The sequence below is a fragment of the Pan paniscus genome, chromosome 8 (genome assembly GCF_029289425.2).
Source record: "Pan paniscus chromosome 8, NHGRI_mPanPan1-v2.0_pri, whole genome shotgun sequence".
Classification (NCBI taxonomy): Eukaryota; Metazoa; Chordata; class Mammalia; order Primates; family Hominidae; genus Pan; species Pan paniscus.
In genome coordinates this window covers 29,911,254-29,932,244 of record NC_073257.2, presented here as the reverse complement: position 1 = coordinate 29,932,244, position 20,991 = coordinate 29,911,254, and the positions used below count along the sequence as shown (strand labels likewise).

The 20,991-nt window shown below is 37.3% G+C and overlaps 1 protein-coding gene across 1 annotated transcript in view; it reads left to right on the top strand.

The window, feature by feature from the left end:
• Positions 1–20,991, top strand: part of CUBN (cubilin) — a 314,944-nt gene that overhangs the window by 49,674 nt on the left and 244,279 nt on the right. Inside the window, exons 16-20 of the mRNA XM_003831178.7 lie at positions 1,505–1,686; positions 4,097–4,259; positions 5,393–5,583; positions 17,877–18,021; positions 18,244–18,422. Coding sequence (XP_003831226.3) covers positions 1,505–1,686; positions 4,097–4,259; positions 5,393–5,583; positions 17,877–18,021; positions 18,244–18,422 — 860 coding nt within the window. The remainder of the gene's footprint in view (positions 1–1,504; positions 1,687–4,096; positions 4,260–5,392; positions 5,584–17,876; positions 18,022–18,243; positions 18,423–20,991) is intronic.

Sequence of the window (20,991 nt, the reverse complement as noted above, 5' to 3'; positions counted from 1 at the left end):
AGTCTTGTTTCCAATCTTTTGGAATTCCAAATGTTACTGCAACAAAGTACCTTACTCACTTGTCATATTGTATTTTTGCCAATGTACCTTTGGGATATCTTTCCAAAGGTAGTATTGTTTGGTCGAAAAAAAAAAATGAAATGCATAGGTTTTTGCTAGGTATTGCTATATTCTCTTATGTAGTGATCGTACCATCTTGCATTCTCTAGCAATGTGTGAGAATGTCTGTGTCCCCACAGCCTCTCCAATAATTTGTTTTCAAAACTCTGCATTTTTAACATTCTGAGGGGTATGAAATGGCATCTCAATTAAAGTTTTATTTGCACCTTCTTTGTGATGAGTGAGGTTGAACATCCTTTCGTATGTTTAAGAGACATCTGAACTTTTTTTCAGTGCACTCTATTCATGTCTCTATTCTTTTTAGAAGTTCTGTATATTTTAGGATAATAACTCTTTGTTGCATATTGCATTTTTTCTTATTTTGTCATTAATCTTTTCCTTTGCTTATGCTATTTTATGCATTTAAAACTGGTAACTTTTAAAGTATTACATTGGGAAATGCCTCTTTTTCTGAGGAACTGAGATGTTTTCTCAGTAGGAACAATGAGACTCATGGAACTAATTTGTTTCATTTTTTACTTTGGCAGCAAAATTTTTATTTGAACAACCTGTATAGCTATGTAAATTTCATATCTTACACATCTAAAATGTTACCTATCTCACTTATTTCTAATGTCTGTATGACTACAATCTGGATTTTTATTATTTAGTGTTTCTATCATTTGATTTACAGTAGCACTTCTCATAGAAATCTAAGCCACTACAGATTCTTTGTTAAATAAATGTGGGTATTAATGAAGAGCAGGTTCTTCCAGTCACTAGTCAGCAACGTTAGGGGGCCGGTGTGGTATAATGAGGATGGTAGTGGGGTCAGCGTCAGAAAGCCTGGCTCAGTCCCTCACTTGCTCCATTCTTGGAACAGTGGCTCGATCACTACAGACATTTGAATTCTTTCATTTATTAAATGAATGTTTTAACTATATGATAGTATTAAGAAACCTTCTCAAATGAAAATTATGTAGCTCTTAACCATTTTAATATGCAAAGTGATCTGGTTTGCTGAAACACATAGAGGTTGGCAGAAGTTCTGGAATTCTTTACAATTTCACATACAGAAATTAATATCATCAAAGTGAAAAAGATGACTCTACAATCCTGGTATTCATCCCTCAGATGGTTCAGCCCTGTTTAAATAGTGTCAGCATGTGATGGCTCACAAGCACAGAGCTTGACACATGGGTGATTCATTTGTTTATCAATTGATACTTCTAGACTTGTAACTTTATAAAACTGGAAAATGTAAGTCTTTTTTAATTTATGAGGGTGTCTAAAACTGCTCATAGTTATTTTAAAAAGTTTGGCTTCTTACGCCAAGGGCTCTGATCATTCTCCATGAATTATAACATCTATACAAATGTAACATTATTTTTCCCTCTTATTTTAGAGTGTGGAGGTATACTGACTGGTACTTACGGTTCTATTAAGTCTCCGGGGTATCCTGGAAACTATCCCCCAGGAAGAGATTGTGTCTGGATTGTTGTAACTAGTCCTGACCTCCTGGTAACATTTACTTTTGGGACCTTGAGCCTCGAGCACCATGATGACTGCAACAAAGATTACCTTGAGGTAAATAATTATATTTAGATAGAACATATCACAGTATGATTAGGACTCAGGGCACTATGGTCTAGCCATGCCCATGGATGACCCCAAAATATTAGCTGTAGTTAGGTGTGTTTCTCAGTAGTCAGTCAATATCTAACTCTTGCAAAGTCTCTATTTTTAATTGTACCTGTTTGTTGCTTCTTCTTCTGGGTTCCATTTGAATCTGGGAAACAGATTACCTTGCCCTGCTATGGTGTTACCTGGAAGCTCACACCCCTGCCATGAGAATGCAGAATTTATGAAATAAACACTCAGTAATAGCCATCTCCTTCAATGCAGATTCAAACCTTCAGTTGTCTGTGGTAAACTGGCAAGGTCTTTCACAGCTTAACTGTAGTATTCCACGAAGAGGCCGGGTGTGGTGGCTCAAGCCTGAAATCCCTGCACTTTGGGAGGCCGAGGTGGGCAGATCACTTGAGGTTAGGAGTTGGAGACAGCCTGGCCAACATGGTGAAAACCCATCTCTATTAAAAATACAAAAACTAGCTGGGCGAGGTGGCGGGTGCCTGTAACCCCAGCTACTCGTGAGTCTGAGGCAGGAGAATCGTTTGGACCCGGGAGGCGGAGGTTGCAGTGAGCTGAGATCGTGCCACTGCACTCCAGCCTGGGTGACAGAGTGAGGCTCTGTCTAAAAAATATAAAAATAAAAAAAAAAGAAAAAGAAAAAGAATAGTGATTGTGTTGAACTGGGTTAGGTTCCTGGAATAAAGTAATCATTATTACTGAGAGGAGAGGTATCAGCCGAAGCTCCTTCTGCCTACCCATTAGTAAAAGATTAAAATATGGAGGAGGAGAAAAGGCTCTTATATTCAAATGCCGTTTGTACGTAGGTGCATCAAAAAGTGTTGCTCTTCATTTGTAGCCTGACAAGATAATGGAGAAGATTGAGTTCCCAGGTTGTCCTGTATTTTTTATCACCATAAATCTCAGCCCCTTGCAGTAGTGTGAAAAAGACAATATGCATTTCCAAGTCCATTAGAGAGGGATAGAGTCAATGCAATTATTCATAAAGGATAGAAGGATGTGGTGTCAAAAAGGGGCTCTGCAAGTAAAAGTCATTAGTAATTCAGCAATAATGGATTTGAAACCTTTGGGAATGACTGGAAGATCTGTCTCTCTCTGGAAAATTTCTACAAAATGGTCATTTAAATGTTGACAGAAAAGTGAGTTATCTTGAAATTAATTTTCAATAAATTCCATCAAGTTAAAATTAGAGGCTTTAAAAAATTCCTACACATTCATTTCTGGAGACCATATGGTAGAAAGTGTCAACCACTCTGACAATATTGAAATGTCTCTCATTTCTCTTTAAACTACAGTATTTCAAAGAACCAGTTAAATATTAGAATAAAGTAATGCTGCCATCTAACTTTGATCCCAGTAAGAAAAGTAATTTGAATAGACAAAATTGACCATATTAAAATATTCTTTAGTTCATTGACTCCTCAGTGGTCTATATAGTATAGAATTTGCAATTACAACAAAATTATAGAGAGATTGACATGATTACATCATAGATTAAAAACCAACAATTAGAAAAGGATTTCTAAGGTCACGTCATTATCATGGTAGTACTTACTTACTATCAAAGTTGCATTTTTAAATTCACTAACCTGTCTTTCTGTTGTGTCTAATCTGATGGCACTTCCTCTCTACCTCTGACCCTTCTGAAAACCTGGACCAAGTTATGAATCAGTTGGCATCAATGGTGTTCCTTCTTCTGTTTTCTTTGCTTATATTCATTTTCTTCTAGATCACTAAGAATTTATAATGCAAAAATCAAAAGGGAAAGATCTTTGATTAGTAACATCATGACAAAAATTCAAACTATATGTCCAGCCTTGGAATTGAAATCCAGTCACAGGCCAGGCGCGGTGGCTCATGCCTGTAATCCCAGCACTTTGAGAGGCCAAGATGGGCAGATCATGAGGTCAAGAGATTGAGACCATCCTGGCCAACATGGTGAAACCCCGTCTCTCCTAAAAATACAACAAATAGCTGGGCATGGTGGCAGGTGCCTGTAGTCCCAGCTACTTGGGAGGCTGAGGCAGGAGAATTGCTTGAACCTGGGAGGTGGAGGTTGCAGTCAGCTGAGATCGCACCACTGCACTCCAGCCTGGTGACAGAGCAAGACTCCATCTCAAAAAAAAAAAAAAAAAAAAAAAATCAGACAGAGAGAAGGCATTGGGGTGATGGGAGAAGGAGACACCCTTTGCTGAACCTCAGCCGTGAGTTAGATTTGGATGTGATGGGGAAACTTCCTTGAGCGATCACTTTTAAATGATAGATTTTATGAAGTTAATATCCAAAGTGACCTAGTTTGTTAAAAATCTGACCACTTTGAGCTTAATGATTCATCCTTTTGTTTTAGATTCGAGATGGTCCTTTGTATCAGGACCCCCTTCTTGGGAAGTTCTGCACCACTTTCTCTGTCCCACCGCTCCAGACTTCTGGCCCCTTTGCCAGAATTCACTTCCATTCAGACTCCCAGATTAGTGACCAAGGCTTCCATATTACCTACTTAACATCACCTTGTAAGTAACCTACCATTTGGGAGCTTAAGAGGGATTTGAAGGCCAATGCTATGCTTACATCTGTTTTATATTTTAATGTGATTCAGAGGATGACTGACTGTCTTAGACCAAGAACATTTCTTTACAAATATTTCTCTCATAGCTTCATATTTTTTCTTTATCTTCCCAATGTTCTATTATTAATACTGCAATACCCTTTGATCCCTAAATTATGGGATCCACATCATGATAAAGATGTATGAGGCACCCAAACTTAAATAATTCAGGGCACCAGGTCCCTCGTGGTGTTTGATGTTTAGTTGTGAGAGAGGTTTGTGCATGCGAGCAGTGCAGTCTCTCTGGATTTTATCCTCGGATCAAGTCCAGCTGCACAGGGGCTGGGGCTGGCTTCCAGCATCACAGTGTCCCAGACTCTAGAGCTTCACTTCCAGCCAAATACTATTAGCTGTTAGGACCTCAGTTGCTTTGATACCTTAAAACAAACAAACAACAAAACACAGGAAATACTCTATGATTTGGATTTTTTTAGGGAAGTGGAGGATTTTGTTTATGACATCTATTATTGTGCCCTTAATAAATGTTCTCAGAAAAAGTACCTTTTAAGTTTCAATATCAGGAAGAGTAACAAAGAACATCTTTACTTGTCCCCTTTCTTCATTTCCTTTTCTTTCCACGGAATCTGGTGCCAACCTCCTGTTCCCCTTTCAATTGTTTTCCGTGCAAATCAACTCCCCCTGGCTACATCTTGCTATTCTGTATTCATTTTTTCTTTAATCTGCTTCATGTATACAGTTATGTAGTTTATTTTGTTACATGTTTTTAATAACCGTCTCAAATCTTATTGAAATGAAGCAGAGCATTAATGTATTTAAAAAGCAACTTATAGAAGAGAATGGCAGATTGGAAGCTAGATCACACATCTTTGCATCTATTTCTTTAAGCCACTACAGAGATGTCCCACAACACATCAAACTGAAAATCTTAAAATTAGAGGCACAAGCCTATAGAGGGTGAATAAAATGGGTATGTGCTTGTGTGTGTGTGTGTGTGTAAATTTTTAGAAACTGGATCCAATGCCTGCAAGCCAGAGCAATGCCATTGCCATGACCTGTTCGTCTCTTCCCTGTTCTTAGCGGATCTGCGTTGTGGTGGGAACTACACGGACCCAGAGGGTGAACTCTTCTTGCCTGAGTTGTCTGGGCCTTTCACTCACACCAGGCAATGCGTCTATATGATGAAGCAGCCCCAGGGAGAACAAATACAAATCAACTTCACCCACGTGGAGCTGCAATGCCAGAGTGACAGTTCTCAGAATTACATTGAGGTAACTTTCACTACTCAATCGCCCTGAGATGACATTCATCAGCATTTTTATATTCTGCAGAGTGGTGGTCTTCAAAAGATTGTTGGGCCACCAGCAGCCAGAATACCTGAGAGCTTGTTAGAAATACAATAATAACTAAGCTCTAATGACTAAGGTGCAGGCAAATAAGGCTGATAGGATGTACTAATAAGATACAGATTTATTATCTAGAATAATTAATACAGGAAATAACTCAACCCAGGAAAGTGAAGGGATTTGCCCAGATGACCCAGCTAGTCAGTGGTAATAAAGTTTAAGTGTTGAATGACCCTTGTTTTGGAGGTTAGGGTTTTTCCTTCCTTTATTCTGCTTGCTCTCCTCCAGAAATCTTTAATTTTGATTTAAGTGTGGGTAATGATTGTAATACAGGGAATATTTGAAACAGAGACAGGCTGTTTTTGTTTGCTGGGCCTGGTATTTCTTATGCTAAATTATTGGTCAAGCCACAAATTAAAGTGTTGAGCAAGATAAAACATTGTTTTTTGGGCATAATCATTTTACATAAACTAGAGAAGAATTTACAATTTTGTTTGTTTGTGCAAGTTAAATCCATTTATTCATCCAGGAAAAACCTATGTGACCTCCTGTCCTCTTCTTTCTACATTTAGACAGAGGAAACAGAACTTTAGCATAAGATCTAGCTAGACTTAGTTGAAGTGCATTGACCATAGCACTACAGCAGTATGTATGTATGTATGTATGTATGTATGTATGTATGTATGTATGTATTTTGAGATGGAGTTTCGCTCTTGTTGCCCAGGCTAGAGTACAATGTCGTAATCTCGGCTCACCGCAACCTCTGCCTCCTGAGTTCAAGCAATTCTCCTGCCTCAGCCTCCTGAGTAGCTGGGATTACAGGCATGTGCCACCACGCCCGGCTAATTTTGTATTTTTAGTAGAGATGAGGTTTCTCCATGTTGGTCAGGCTGGTCTCAAACTCCCAACCTCAGGTGATTCTCCGGCCTCAGCCTCCCAAAGTGCTGGGATTACAGGCATGAGCTACTGCACCCGGCCTGCATTTTTTTTAATCCAGAAATTTTTATTTCAGATCATTTCAGAATGGGTATATTTATTCAATTTAGGTTTTCTAAAGTCTCTTATAAAGTATATTAAAGTTTTACACTATGGAAGAATTTCAAATATTTTTATGTAAATCAAAATTAAATTATTAACCCTTTTTTTAACTTTTGAGAAGAGCAAAAATAGCTTTCAATTAGAGAGTGCTTCCTATACTCTAGGCACTATTATAAGACTTTAAAATAGTATAACAAATTAAATAGATAATGATTATTGTCAGCTTACTGCCTGCCATGTGCGGTAAGTGCTTTTCGTGAGTTATTTCATTGAATCCTCTCAACAATCATTATTATTTCTGTTTTAATCTTAGGAAACTGTAGCCCAGGGAAGTTACTTGTCCATGGTTACATGTCTAGCAAGTAATGGAGCTGGGATTCAAATTTAGGAGATCTAGTTATACTGATCTTCAGTAAGAACAGAAATGCAATTGTGCGACTTTGACTACAAGAGGTGTCTCATCTTCCATAGGGAGGAAGGTCTTGTGAATTACCCAATTCCATACCTGGCTCTCCGATCACTAGACTAAAACATGAAGCCGAGCATCATGATTTTCTCAGATGCGCAAGAATGTAACTATAATTTTCAGGGAAATTTGGGGCCCTTTCTATTAAAGCCTTCATGGTGATTCTATGGTTCTAAAGAACTATCAGTACCTCTGAATGGTTCATCCTCTCAGGCTTTGCAGAACACTAGAACTGAATTTCAGTGAGCGGTTCCATGAACTCCTCTGAATTCTTCTTAAAAGTTCGCACAAAAAATCATAAAACTGGCTTTGGAAGATTTAATTTCATAAACCAGAATGGTGGAATGTTTTGTAGCCAGAAGGGGATTAAAGTTAGTTCACCTAACTTCTTATTTTAGTTCATTTGTCAGATGACCGTATAACCTTGGACAATTCTTTATCTGGATCTTTCAATTCCTACTTCAGTAAGATGTCCTATCTATTTCTCTAAACTTTGGGGGTAGAATCAAGGAAATAAATGATAAAAAGAAGCTTGAAGTGTTAAAAAAAATAATGCAAGTGCAAGGTTTTTCTGGAACAAAGTTTTAACTCTAGCCTTGAATTTATCAGTTCAGAGACAGCCGATGTGGCTGTCACAGTTGGCCAGCGAGGTATCTACATTCTGATGTAACCACATATCCTCAAAGTCTTGACCAAATTTCCCTCAAGGATTGTTGATGGAAAAAAAACTGTATTATTCAGAAGGACAGGTCATGTACGGTGATTTAAATATTAATAGATAGATTTTTATATTATATCTTTGACCAACCAACCTAAAGGAATACAACCAACCTGTAGAATTTTGGCTTCAGCAAGGACCTTAATTTTACAAATGAGAAAATTGAGGCTCACAAAGGTCAAACTCTAGTTATTGTCAAAGTAAAACTTAGATGTACCTCTATTAGATTCTAGATGGACGTACATTGACTTTGGTTAAAGCTCTTGTCTTTAAATCATCTCTATCCATTGGGAAAATTTGTGAACTGAACCCGTTTTCTAAAAAGTATATTCACTTCTCTTGTTGTTCTTCAGATAGTGGTCATAGAAGAAAGTGATACAGGAACCAAATTCTAATGACATTATTATGACTCAATATATTGTTCCCTAAAATGATGTCTTCATTTTTTAAAGCTATCTCTAAAAAATGAAATATTTATGAAAAAGAATTAAAAAAAGAATGTTGGTATTTCGAATACTTTGGTGGTTTAGAGGGGGGTTGACTTTGTCCTTTACTGACTCCATTGATGAGTAAAAGCAGTCCACCCAAAATTTTAGAAAGAGTGGAGAAGAGAAAAGAAATTCTACAGAGATGTGGGAGAATGATCCTAAGGACATTTACTTTGCATGTGAATAGGTGTACTTTTAAGAATCCTAGATCTTCTCTTTGTGTGGTTTTAGGTGCCTTGGTTGCCAGGCAAACATATCCTTCAGATGAAGATTAAGGTACCATTGCTGAGTGTGTATCTTTCACAGATACTGTGGTTTTGAAAGACTTACTGTTGCTCAGTAAGAGAGTTCCATAAGCACTCATTAAAGAATAGATTTTAACTGCAAAAGATAAGAATGATATTGACCCAGTGTAGCATATCTTTTTTTTTTAACACAAGAAACACACATTAACATGTTAATTCTTAGATTTATATATCTCTCTTAAGTGAAGTTTCTACTTTTAAAGATATACATTACCCATGGAAGATGTGACATGGCTACAAATGAATGAATACAAGAACAGATCAATTGTTAGTTCATCTGTTTTTGTCGAAGAGAGCTTTTAAATTGTATAGAATAGTTCAATGAAGGTGATGGAAGCATCTTTCCAGAATAAAAAGCAGCACCTCTCATTAATATTTCATAAGTGATTTAAGCCATCAGAACTCTGAGTGAAGGACACATAGGTAGTAATGAAAGTTTAATTTTAAATCCCAGAGAAGGGAAGTTGTAGGCTGAATAATAAATTCAGAAGGCTATACGATGTTAAGGTGAAGGCTTGAGGTAGGATACGAAGGGAAATGAGTAGAATTGTTCACCCATCAAATCTCCTTGACCATTCCTAAAGTATCTGCCTCCTCTCCCGAGACACTGAGGAACCGGAAAGGGGGCTCTACAAGAGACGCAGGGAGAGCGATGTGCCTTCTGGAGAAAGAGAAGGGCTTTCGAGAAGTTGTTGTTTCTTAGATGTGGAAAGCAAATACAAACAGAAAAGTTGAAAAATATAATCAATAAGACAGGAAGGAGTAATTTACATTGAGTTTTATTTCTGAAATCTAGGGAATATACCTGTTCTACAAGTGGCATTGAACCCTAATTCATCATATTTTAGACTTCTATGGCAATCCCAGTAAATTAACAAAGCAGAAATTGTACATCTCTTCACAATATAACATAACCCTAGATTATTTATAAACATTTTAAAATGCCCAAGTGTGTGGAAGTATGTGAACTCTCCAAAATAATCATTGGCTTGAGAAAGAAATAAAAAATGAAAGACTACATAGAAAATGACAAACAGGAAATGCTGTGTATCAAAACCTGTGAGATGTGATGAAACTCAACTCCCTGGTAAAATCTTTAAGATTTAAAAGAAGGGAACCAAAATAATTGGGAAAGCAGGAGAGCAGAAGCTGAGGCAGGAAGGTCTGTCCTCCGTCTGAACCTTTTCTTTCACCACCTTCCCCTCCATCCTTCCCTCTACCTCTCCCTCCCCGCTACACTCCTGCTTCAGCCTAAGCAGCCCTCCTGCATCTCCTGCATGTCTTTAGATGAATGCAAATTCACAAAGGACCTCCTTTTGTGACTTCTTAGGCATTGAGATGATTCCGCTATGAGCTTGGGATTGGGTGGGGGAGAGCCAGGACTTGTGGAATGCATGAGGCACTTGCTTCCCTCAAGTGGACCTGCTGCTCAGAGTCTCATGGCTGCAATTCACAGACTACACACCTAAATGTCAGAAAAAGAATAAGGCCTGGGGCAAGCAAACACACCACATAGGCTGAATAGTATTTTGTTTTTCTGTTAAGTACATATTGAAATTAATTGTAGGTCAGAAAAATATCTTTCTAGAGAGGGTAGGATAAAGGGAAAAGGGGGAGATCCTCAAGAGTTTGCACTCTTGGCCAGGCATGGTGGCTCATGCCTGTAACTCCAGTACTTTGGGAGGCTGAGGTGGGTGGATCACCTGAGGTCAGGAGTTTGAGACCAGCCTGGCCAACATGGTGTGAAACCCCATCTCTACTAAAAATACAAAAAAGTAGCCAGGTGTGATGGTGGGCACCTGTAATCCCAGCTACTTGGGAGGCTGAGGCAGGAGAATCACTTGAATCCAAGAGGAGGAGGTTGCAGTGAGCTGAAATCATGCCACTATACTCCAGCTTGGGTGACAGAGTGAGACTCCATCTAAAAAAAAACAAAAAACAAAAAAGAGTTTGCATTCTTGAGCATATTGGATTTAGGGTTTTGACAGAGACTAGGAACATTTGGTTAGACTCTGAGCTCTGTTGTTGTGAGCACAGTTTTTCCACAACTGCTGGACCATCCTGATGCTTTTTAGTGAAGGAAGAAGATAGGCCATTCCTCTAGTGAAATAATTCTGTAGGTTGGAGTAGTGGGAGGCAGGAAACAGACTGAGAGATGATAGAACACCTAATTTGGAGTTGTGAGAACTTGTAGAGAATACATTTTTGCTGTGTTTGAAGTAGTTGCATGCTCATGTAGAAGCTGCAAACCCATTGAACATGCGTGATGTACAGCAGTAAGCAGGAATAAGAGGATATGGATGGACCATTATCAAGAACATTACAAATTCCTAGGTCAAATAGAGGGTATGGCTGGTACTTTTCTGATATAAAATGGAAACAATATTGCATGGAAACATGATAAAACCCTTCAGCTCTCTGTGTTACTAAAGGCAAGATACCTGTAAGCCACAGCTTCCTCATGTGTAATAGGGATAGTACTAGTAGTTTCCCAAAAGGGACTAAAAGAGACCATTCATTCATTTATCTATTCATTCTCTAAATATTTATCAAACCACTTAGGTTTCAGTCACCATGCTAGGGAATGGGTATGTAATATAGATATTAAATAAGTAAGCACAAACTACATAATTTCAAGAGGAGATAAGTATGGGCGGGAAAGAAACAGTACTGTAAGAGAAAAGAACAGGGCTACTGACTTCAGTGGAGCAGTCTGAGTTTGCTTCTCAAGGGTCTTTGTATGGCTAGCTCATTCTCATCTGTAGACCCTGTACGTAGGATCTGCAGATGAGGAGTGAGAAATGCAAAGAATTGAGAGAAGGAGGACTCCAGGTAGTGGTGCTAACCCAGCCCTAGAGACTGAAGTCAGAAAAAATAAACTAAAATAATTGGAAATAGACCAGGGTGGCTGGAATCACACAGGGATGGAAGAGAGAAATATGAGTTAGGCAGGAGCTAGACCCTGAAGGGTCTTGTAGACTGAGATAAAGAGCCTGGGTTATATTCTATATGCAAGGACAAACAATTAGAATGTTCCTTGTCACATGGTGCCTGTCACACAATGAATGCTCACTGAAGTTAACATCATGATGATAATGACGATGATGATGATGATGATGGGGAGGAGAAGAGAGGGCAGGAGAAGGTGACCTACTGGAGTTTGCAATCATGAGGGAAGGCACTTATAGGTAAAACTTATTCATGTGTTCTTGATTTTAGAATATCAGATCTTAAAAGATCAGATTTTATTTATTAATAGAGATGTTAGAAGGGACACTGTTTCACAAGGCATGAAAAGGTTTAAAATACCAACTCTAAAAATCATGAAACATACTAATAAAGAACAAAGGATAATAACCAAAGTAAATGATTTTGAGATCCTAAATGGCTTCTCTCATCTCTTATCCTCCTCACCCCTTATTCTCTCACTGGGGGCAGGGCCTCATTCCTCTCCTGCTCACCCAGATTAGCCCAAGGCTCCTCTCTAAGGTCCAGTCTTTACTTAGCTAAGATGTATGTCAGCCTGAAGCTCACTTCACAGAAAGCCACATGTTAAACACTACCATACAGTGTGGTTCTGTTTTCAGCTCTCAGATGGACTAAGCGTAAGTGCCAGCATATTTGAATGGCTTTGAATTAAAATTTAATGCTTATATTTTAGAAATTATAGTATAAAACCAAATCTGGATTCATAGCAGAGGAAGACAAATGAGCGTGCGTATTAAGACATGGCTTTGGGACTTGACTCATTCCAGATGTTAAAGCTCACGACTCACTAGGCTCAAAAGCCCACATTTAAAATTTCATGTAAATGGTGTTTCTCAGCCCAGTAAATTTTAGTTCTCTCTATAGAAAATCATTCCTTTACAAAAACTTGTTTTTTTTATGAGTAGTTTCTCTTCTGGAACTAGTTTAATCTGATGAATGTAAAAATTGGAAGCCATTTGGAATACACCATATGCTTAACATCCTGGGACCTGAAACCTTCAGTGTTTCCTGGACGAATAAGGCAATCCACAAGAAATCTGAACCTGGTCCATGAAACACTAGAATTTTGAATTGGTTCTTGTTGTTTCCTTGCAAATGCGATTGACTAAAAAGAATGAATTCGCTGTGAATCCTCTGCAAGTGATCACGGCATGGCTTCACCTGACTTAGAAAAACTCAGTTTTTCTGCACAAACCAGACTCAGATATTGGTCATCTTTCTCTAGGTTATGCTGCAATAACAAACAATTAGTAACAACAACCAGAAAAATCAAAAACAATAACAAACCAAAAGCATCTGTGGCTTTCCATAACGTGTTTATTCTTTGCTCACAATAGCACGTTAGTTTTGGATCCACTGCAATTCTGTTTCCTATGTCAGTTTCCCGTGCCTTCACCGTCCTGAGACCCAGGCTCTAGAGCTTGCTGCGGGAAAAGTAAAAGATGGTTGAATTATGCAGTGACTTCCAAAGCTTCTACGTGGAAATTGGTGTATCACTTTTGCTCACACTCTGTTGGGCAAAGCAAGTCGTATGGCTAAGCCCATAGTCAATGGGAAGATTATGTATTAATTCTCCGTATGGCGGTATTGCAAGTCACATGGCAAAAAGCATAGATAGTCAATCCTTTTACAGGAAGGGAAGTGAGTAACTATGTAAAATAATGCCATCCATCCCAGTTCATGAGCATAAAGGAAAGAGGTTTTTTTTTTTTTTTTTTGGTGGGCATGCAAATTTATCAAGTCCTAGATTATTGAATGCAATACATGCTGCAGAGGTAGCTAGGGTCACTTTAGAACATTTGATGAATTTTATTCTAGTGTCTCTTTCAAAGGAGTTGTAGTTAAAGTATTGCCATGTCTAGGATTCAGGGAGAATACAGGCTTTCAGAATTAATAAGGTTTCATTTCCACACAGAGAGAGAGAAACAGAGCCAAAATCAATTGCACCTTCTAGGTTCAGGGCCCTTGAGCCCTGTGAGTTCCTCTTAAAACATTTGGACTACAGCTGCCTTTCTCCTTGTTAAAATCCTTGAATTTCATTAGTTGGGGCCCAGGGGAATGGCCCACTTTAGCTTGCAGTGATGCTATTTGGCTGGTTTTTTTTCCTTCTTGTCATCTTCTAATGGGCAAAATAGAGAAGAGAGACTACAATCTTCGAAGAAGCAAATAGAACCCTGGAGGATTAGAGAGCAGGAAGATAACTTACTCTGTGTTTCATGCTTTCTAGTTTTCAAGAGCTGCAGTATGTCTGTATCTCTAACAAAAACTGAACCATCATACTGTACCTTAAAATTAATGAATCAACAAGAATTTGTCAAATACCTATTTGCAAAGTTTTTTTTATTAGATGCTGAAGGGCAAACAGAAATTTTTCCCTTCCCTCAGAGACTTACTGTTTGGTTAGAGATAAATTTAGCATAACTTTACTACAATATGTGAAATTTGTGTTACAGATGTTGTAAGAGCTCAGAGAAAGGAACTAGTATGAGCCTGAGTCAGTGGAGAGGCATGTGATTTTTCGTGTCTGTGTCAGACTCTATCATATGGCTGAATCATAATTTATTTAATCACCTCACTATTATTAGGCCTTTAGAATGGTTTCAATTATTGCTATTATAGAGCAGACTTTGATGTGGATCTGTATATGTCTTTTCTTGCATCTTGAATTTCCTTGTGATACAGTGTTAGAAGCGAAATACCCTTAATACCTATTGTCAGTTTATTTTCCAGAACTTTATACTTCCACCAGTTATGGATGAGAGTAACTGTGTTGCCACATCCCTACCAACTTTGAATATCATCCTTTTAAAATCTTTCCTTTACTGGCTAGGCACGGTGGTTCACATCTGTAATCCCAGCACTTTAGGAGGCCAAGGCAGGCAGATCACCTGAGGTCAACAGTTCAAGACCAGCCTGGCCAACATAGTGAAACCCCATCTCTACTAAAAATACAAAAATTAGCTGGGTGTGGTGGCGTGCCCTTGCAGTCTCAGCTATTTGGGAGGCTGAGGCAGGAGAATTGCTTGAATCTGGGAGGCGGAGGTTGCAGTGATCCGAGATCGTGTCACTGCACTCCAGCCTAGGTGACAGAGTGAGACTTCATCTCAAAAAAAAAAAAGAAAACAAAGAAAAATCTTCTCTTTACTACCTGTTTGCCTTGGCCTAGATAACTCCTACTCAGCTTTCAAGTCTCCGCTTAAATGTTATTTCCACTGAGTTTTCCATAATCCCCTGGGTGAGTTCAGAGTCTTTGGTTAACCCAGTGGTTCTCTACAATTTAAGACTTTTTAAATCACTCCTTGATTATTCAGAAATGAAATTCACTGATTTAACCCCACTAGACACATTATATTTAAAAATATGTAAAGTTGTAAGAATAACATTAAGAAAAAATAAAGTAACAGAATAAAAACACATTTATTTCAGTATCTGAAAACATAGGCAAGCTGTACTTGAAGACAAAATAAAGTAGTTGATTGTCTGGACCCCAAATTGCTGTGAATATGACAGTACAAATGCAGGCTGACACAGTTATGTGGGTTGGTGACTAATTTTTCAGAAATAGTGACTAACTCTTGACAGATTTCCAGGAGAAAGAATCTTCAATTTACACTCTACTTGTAATCCTGGAGAATTCAGTATGCATTAAAATTGCACAAAACTACTTTGCGCTTAATATGTAAAATAGAGCGAGATTTTACACCCAATAACAGAACTTTCACTTATGTGAATGTCACACAGATTCAGGAGAATTCTTGTTGTGTGTGACGCTCACATTTCAGGCTGCCTCGTGTCTTTGGTCCCTTGCTACTTACTAAATGCCAGTAATGCCCCATGATTGCTGTGATAATAATTAACACAAAACCAAAAAGATACTCTCACACATTTCCCAAATGCTAGATTGTGGTCCCTGCTGAGAACCATTGGTTAGGTAACAATGAAGCATCCTGCGCTTCCCCAAAAACCACAGTCATCATACTTTTCAAAAATGTTCCTGCCTATTGTAAGTTCCTTGTGAGCAGTGACTGTTTCATGGTATTGTCACCTGCACAGTTCCTGGCATTTATTCATGCCTTGATAATGTTAATGAAGTGAATGAATTAATATTTGGATGGCTGTATCCTTCAGAATAATTGTACTGAACAGCGGCGGTATATATATCCATTGAATAATTCCTGCTCATAGTAGCAAGCCTCCAGTGTTTCACCTCTAAAAATGTCCAGAATAACAACAGCTATCCTTAGTCAACATTTTCCATTACCAAACATTTGGCTAAGGAATTCACACTATTGTTTCATCTGTTTGCTTCAACAACCCCATGAGCTTAGATAGAGTAACTTGCTCAAGGCTATTAAGTGAGGTGGTTTGTAAGTGACAGAGGTAGGTTTTGAACCCAAGTCCATAGACTGCGTTCATGGCCACTATACTATAAGAGCTGGCTATTTGGCCGGGCGCAGTGGCTCACGCGTGTAATCCCAGCACTTTGGGAGTCCAAGGTGGGTGGATCACCTGAGATTGGGAGTTTGAGACCAGCCTGACCAACATAAAGAAACCACGTCTCTACTAAAAATACAAAACTAGCTGGGTGTGGTGGCACATGCCTGTAATCCCAGCTACTTGGGAGGCTGAGGCAGGAGAATCACTTGAACCCAGGAGGCAGAGGTTGCGGTGAACTGAGATCACGCCATTGCACTCCAGCCTGGGTGACAAGAGCAAAACTCCATCTCAAAAAAAAAAAAAAAAGAGCTGGTTATTGATTTAAAATCAGTAGTCTATTATATGAAGGAAATTCCTTTTTTTTCTAATAAAACAGGAATGCTAACAATGTTTTTTGAATTTATGGAGTTATCATATGGCTTATCTTATCTGATCTACTGAGGAAGTTAATTTATAGTTTATAATTTCTAACCTTTCTTGCACTATTATTATTCCCATATTTGATCTGGTATATAAGCTGGCAATGGACTGTGAATTTATTTTTCTAGAACTGTGTTCAGGATTTGTGTATCTATATTAATAGGTGACATCAGTCTATAGTTTTTATTTCTATAATCTATGTTGGGATTTGGTAACAGCGTTCTGACAAAAATTAGTTGGAAATTATTCTATGTTTGAGGATGGCTTAGAATAAATTATACATGGGAATTATCTCTTCCTTAAAAGTTTTAAAGAATGTACTAAGTAGAGCATCTTATGGGAGATTTTTCTTTTTGAGGGTTGAGGGTGGGATGGGAATAATTATTTGATAATGTTTTCAATTTTATTTATGACTTATGTCTGTTCAAATCTTATTTTTCTTCTCCTTCAGATAATTTTAATGTTATACTTTTTCTGAAAATAACCCATTAAAAACATTCATAGAGTTGTACATAGATTTCACGTTTAAAAAAATCTTAGTATCTGTGTCTTTGTCATTTTCAATTTTGTATATTTGTGCTTATATATTTATTTTCTTATTAGACCTGCCAGAGATTTGTCTTTTATATCCCCACCCATAACCTTCCTCAAAAAAACAGTTCTTGAATGTATTTATGAATACCACATGATTTTGTATTTCATTTATTAAGTTTTGCTCTTCTTTTTACTGTATTCTTCCTCATTTTAAGGATTTTTTTCTAACTTAAAAAAACTGTACATAGAGCTGGGTCTCACTATGTTGCCCAGGCTGTCTCCAATTCCTCCTACCTTGGCCTCCCAAGGTGCTGAGATAATAGGTGTGTGCCACTGTCCCTGGCCTTCTTTCTAAGTTTTTAAGTTGACTCCTTACATTCTTTTACTTTCTCTCTCTTTCATCAACTTTTCTTTTTTTCCTTTTTTCTTTCAATGGCAAAAGTAGTTTAGTCCATAACTTTCTTTGATTGCAGATTTGGCTAACACGTGTATTTTTTCATAGGTAATATTCTCATTTTTTATTGTTTTCCAAGTAGTCTAAATTGTGAATTTATTTCCTCTTTGATATTGTGAAAATTATTAGGAGAACATTGTTTAAATTCTTGTGATTTTGGACTTTATTGGCTTAGGATTTTATCAGCATTTCATGTTATTGCATTGTGCTTAAAAATGACCTACTACTTTAGAAAATAATAGAAATATGTAACTCAAATTGGATTATCATTCATTTTGAATCTGCCATTTTTTCATCTCCAAGTAATGCCACCATTGCCGACGTAAGTTTCTTTATTAGAATTACATCTCTATTTTATTTTTCTCTTTAGGTTCGAGATGGTGAAACCTTACTTGGAAAAGTCTGTGGCAACGGAACCATCTCTCACATTAAATCCATTACTAATAGTGTCTGGATCAGGTTTAAAATAGATGCTTCTGTTGAAAAAGCTAGTTTCAGAGCTGTTTATCAAGTCGGTAAGGAAACATATAATTTTTAAATGTCTAATTTGCCTGATTGTAATCTTTTAATTCTTCAAAATAATTTAGTCATTTTATGTCCTCAAGTGTTAAGTGGAAAATATTCTCATAGAAATGTTATATTCGGTTATCTCCTCAGGCAGTAATAGATTTTGCAAAAAACTTGAGATAAAATTATTAATATCTGGACAAGCACTACTATAATTTTTATGCTTACAGCTTGCGGGGGTGAATTAACTGGAGAAGGGGTCATTCGCTCGCCTTTTTTTCCTAATGTGTATCCTGGAGAAAGAACCTGTAGGTGGACCATCCACCAGCCCCAAAGCCAAGTCATTCTCCTCAACTTCACTGTCTTTGAAACTGGAAGTTCTGCCCACTGTGAAACAGATTATGTTGAGGTAAGAGGGAAAAAATCTTTGAATTTGTATTTGGTTGTATATTATAAAAAATATTATGGGTTGTTGTCTTCAAATCTGTTAGAGGAAATGAAAGCAGTTTATGTAGACCAATATGTCTTATGGATACATATGTAAAAATCCTCAACAAAATACTGGTTCAGTCAATCTAGCACAAAAAGAGGATTTATATACCATGATTAAGTGAGATTTGTCCCGAGAATTCTAGGTTGATATAAAACCCCAGAATCAGTTAATGTAATACATGGTACCAATAAAATAAAGAACAAAAACTCCATGATCACCTCAATAGATGTGAGATCTGGATTTTGCTAGATTTGACAAAATTCAACATCCTTTCATGATGAAACACTCAACAAACTAGGAATAGAAGGAACCTTCCTTAATCTCATAATGGACATTCATTTAAAAACTCACATCTAACATCGTATTTAATTATGAAACACTAAATGCTTTGCCCCTATGGTCACAAAAAGACGAGAACGTCTGTTCTCACTGCTTCTATTCAGCATTACACTGGAAATTCTAGCTAGAGCAATTAACTAAGGAGAAGAGATAAAATGCATCCAGAATGAAAGGGAACGAGTAAAATTCTCTCTATTCACAGATAACATGACCTTGTATATAGAAAATCATAAGGAATCCACACACATAAAAAACTATTAGAACTAATCCATTCAGCAAGCTGTGGGTTATGAGATCAAAATATAGAAATCTTTCTTTTTCTATACACCAGCAATGAACAATTTGAAAATGAAATCAAGGAAACAATTCCATTTACAATAGCATAAAAAAATAATAAACATGAAGGAATACAGTTTTAAAAATAAGTGTAAAACTTGTCCTCTGAGACTATAAAACGTCCTTGAAGGAAATTTAAAAAGACCTAAATAAATGGAAAGACATTTAATGTTCATGGATTAGAAGACAATATTGTTAAGATGGCAATACTCCCTAAAGTGAGCTAAAGATTCAATTCAATCCCCATAAAAATCACAGCGGGCTCTTTTAAAAAAATACATAAGCTGATCGTAAAATTCATATGAATATGCAAGGGAACCAGAATAACCAAAATGTTCTTGAAAAATTACTAAGTTGAAGGACTCACACTTCCTGATTTCAAAACTTAGAACAAAGCTACAATAATCAAGACAGTATCTTATTGAAGTAAGGATATAAATATAGATCTATGGAACACAATTGCAAGTCCAGAAGTGAACACATACTTTTATGGCCAATTGATATATGAAAATGATGCCAAAACATATCAGTGGAGAAAATTCATTTTTTCAACAAATGGTGCTCAATAGCCACATGCAAAATTATCGTGCTGGACCCCTTCCTTATAGCATACACAAAAATTAACTAAAAATGGATTATAGACCTAAATGTCAGAGCTAAAACCATGAAACTCTTAGGAGAAACCTAGGAGTAGTCTCTATGCCCTTCAGTTTAGGCAAAGCCTTCTTAAATATGACACAAAAAGCACAAACAAAAAAAGAAAAAAGAAAAATAACTTCCTCAAAATTAAAAACGAATAACTTGATTTTTAAAATGGGCAAAGGAGGCTGAGCACAGTGGCTCACACCTCATCCCAGCACTTTAAGAGGTCAAGGTGGATGAATTACTTGAGCTCAGGAGTTCGAGACCAGCCTGGGCAACATAGTGAGACCCCATCTCTACAAAAAATTTTAAAAATAGCTGAGTGTGGTAATACATGCCTGTAGCCTCAGCTACTCAGAAGGCTGTGGTAGGAGGATCACTTGAGCCTGGGAGGTAGAGGCTGCAGTGAGCTATGATTGTGCCATTGCACCCTAGCCTGGGTAACAGAGTGAGACCCTGTATCAAAAAAAAAAATGCCAAAAACAAAAGGACACACCCATAGGATAGCTATAATAAAAAGAGTCAGATAATGGTGTGGACAAGGATGTGGAGAAATTGGAACCTTTATACACTCCTGGTGGAGATGTAAAATGGTACAGCCACCTTGAAAAACAGTTGGCAGTTCCTCAAAAAGTTAAACATAGAGATACTATCTGATCCAGCAATTCTACTTTTAGATATATTCTCAAGGGGAATGAAAATATATGTCCACACAAAAATTTGTATGTGAATATATCTATAGTCATCATCTATAATAACATGTACAAATAGCAAAATGCAATCATTATTTTTAATTTCAAAAGTAGAAACAACTTAAGTGTCCATCAACTGGTAAACGGATAAATAAAATGTGGTATATCTTTACAGTGGAATATTATAAGGCATTAAAAAAGAGTGAAATAATGATCCATGCTACAACGTGGATGAACTTTGAAAATGTTATACAGTGTGAAAGCAGCTAATCACAAAAGACCACATATTGTATAATCCCATTTTGTTTGAAATGTCCAAAATGGGCAATCTACAGAGACAGAAAGTAGATTAGTGGCTGCCTGGGGCTGTGGTTTCAGGGGAATGGGGAGTGACTGCTAAAGGATATGAGTGTTTTTTGGGGGGTGACTAAAATGTGCTAAAATTGATTGTATTCTCAAATTGATTTGTACTCTAT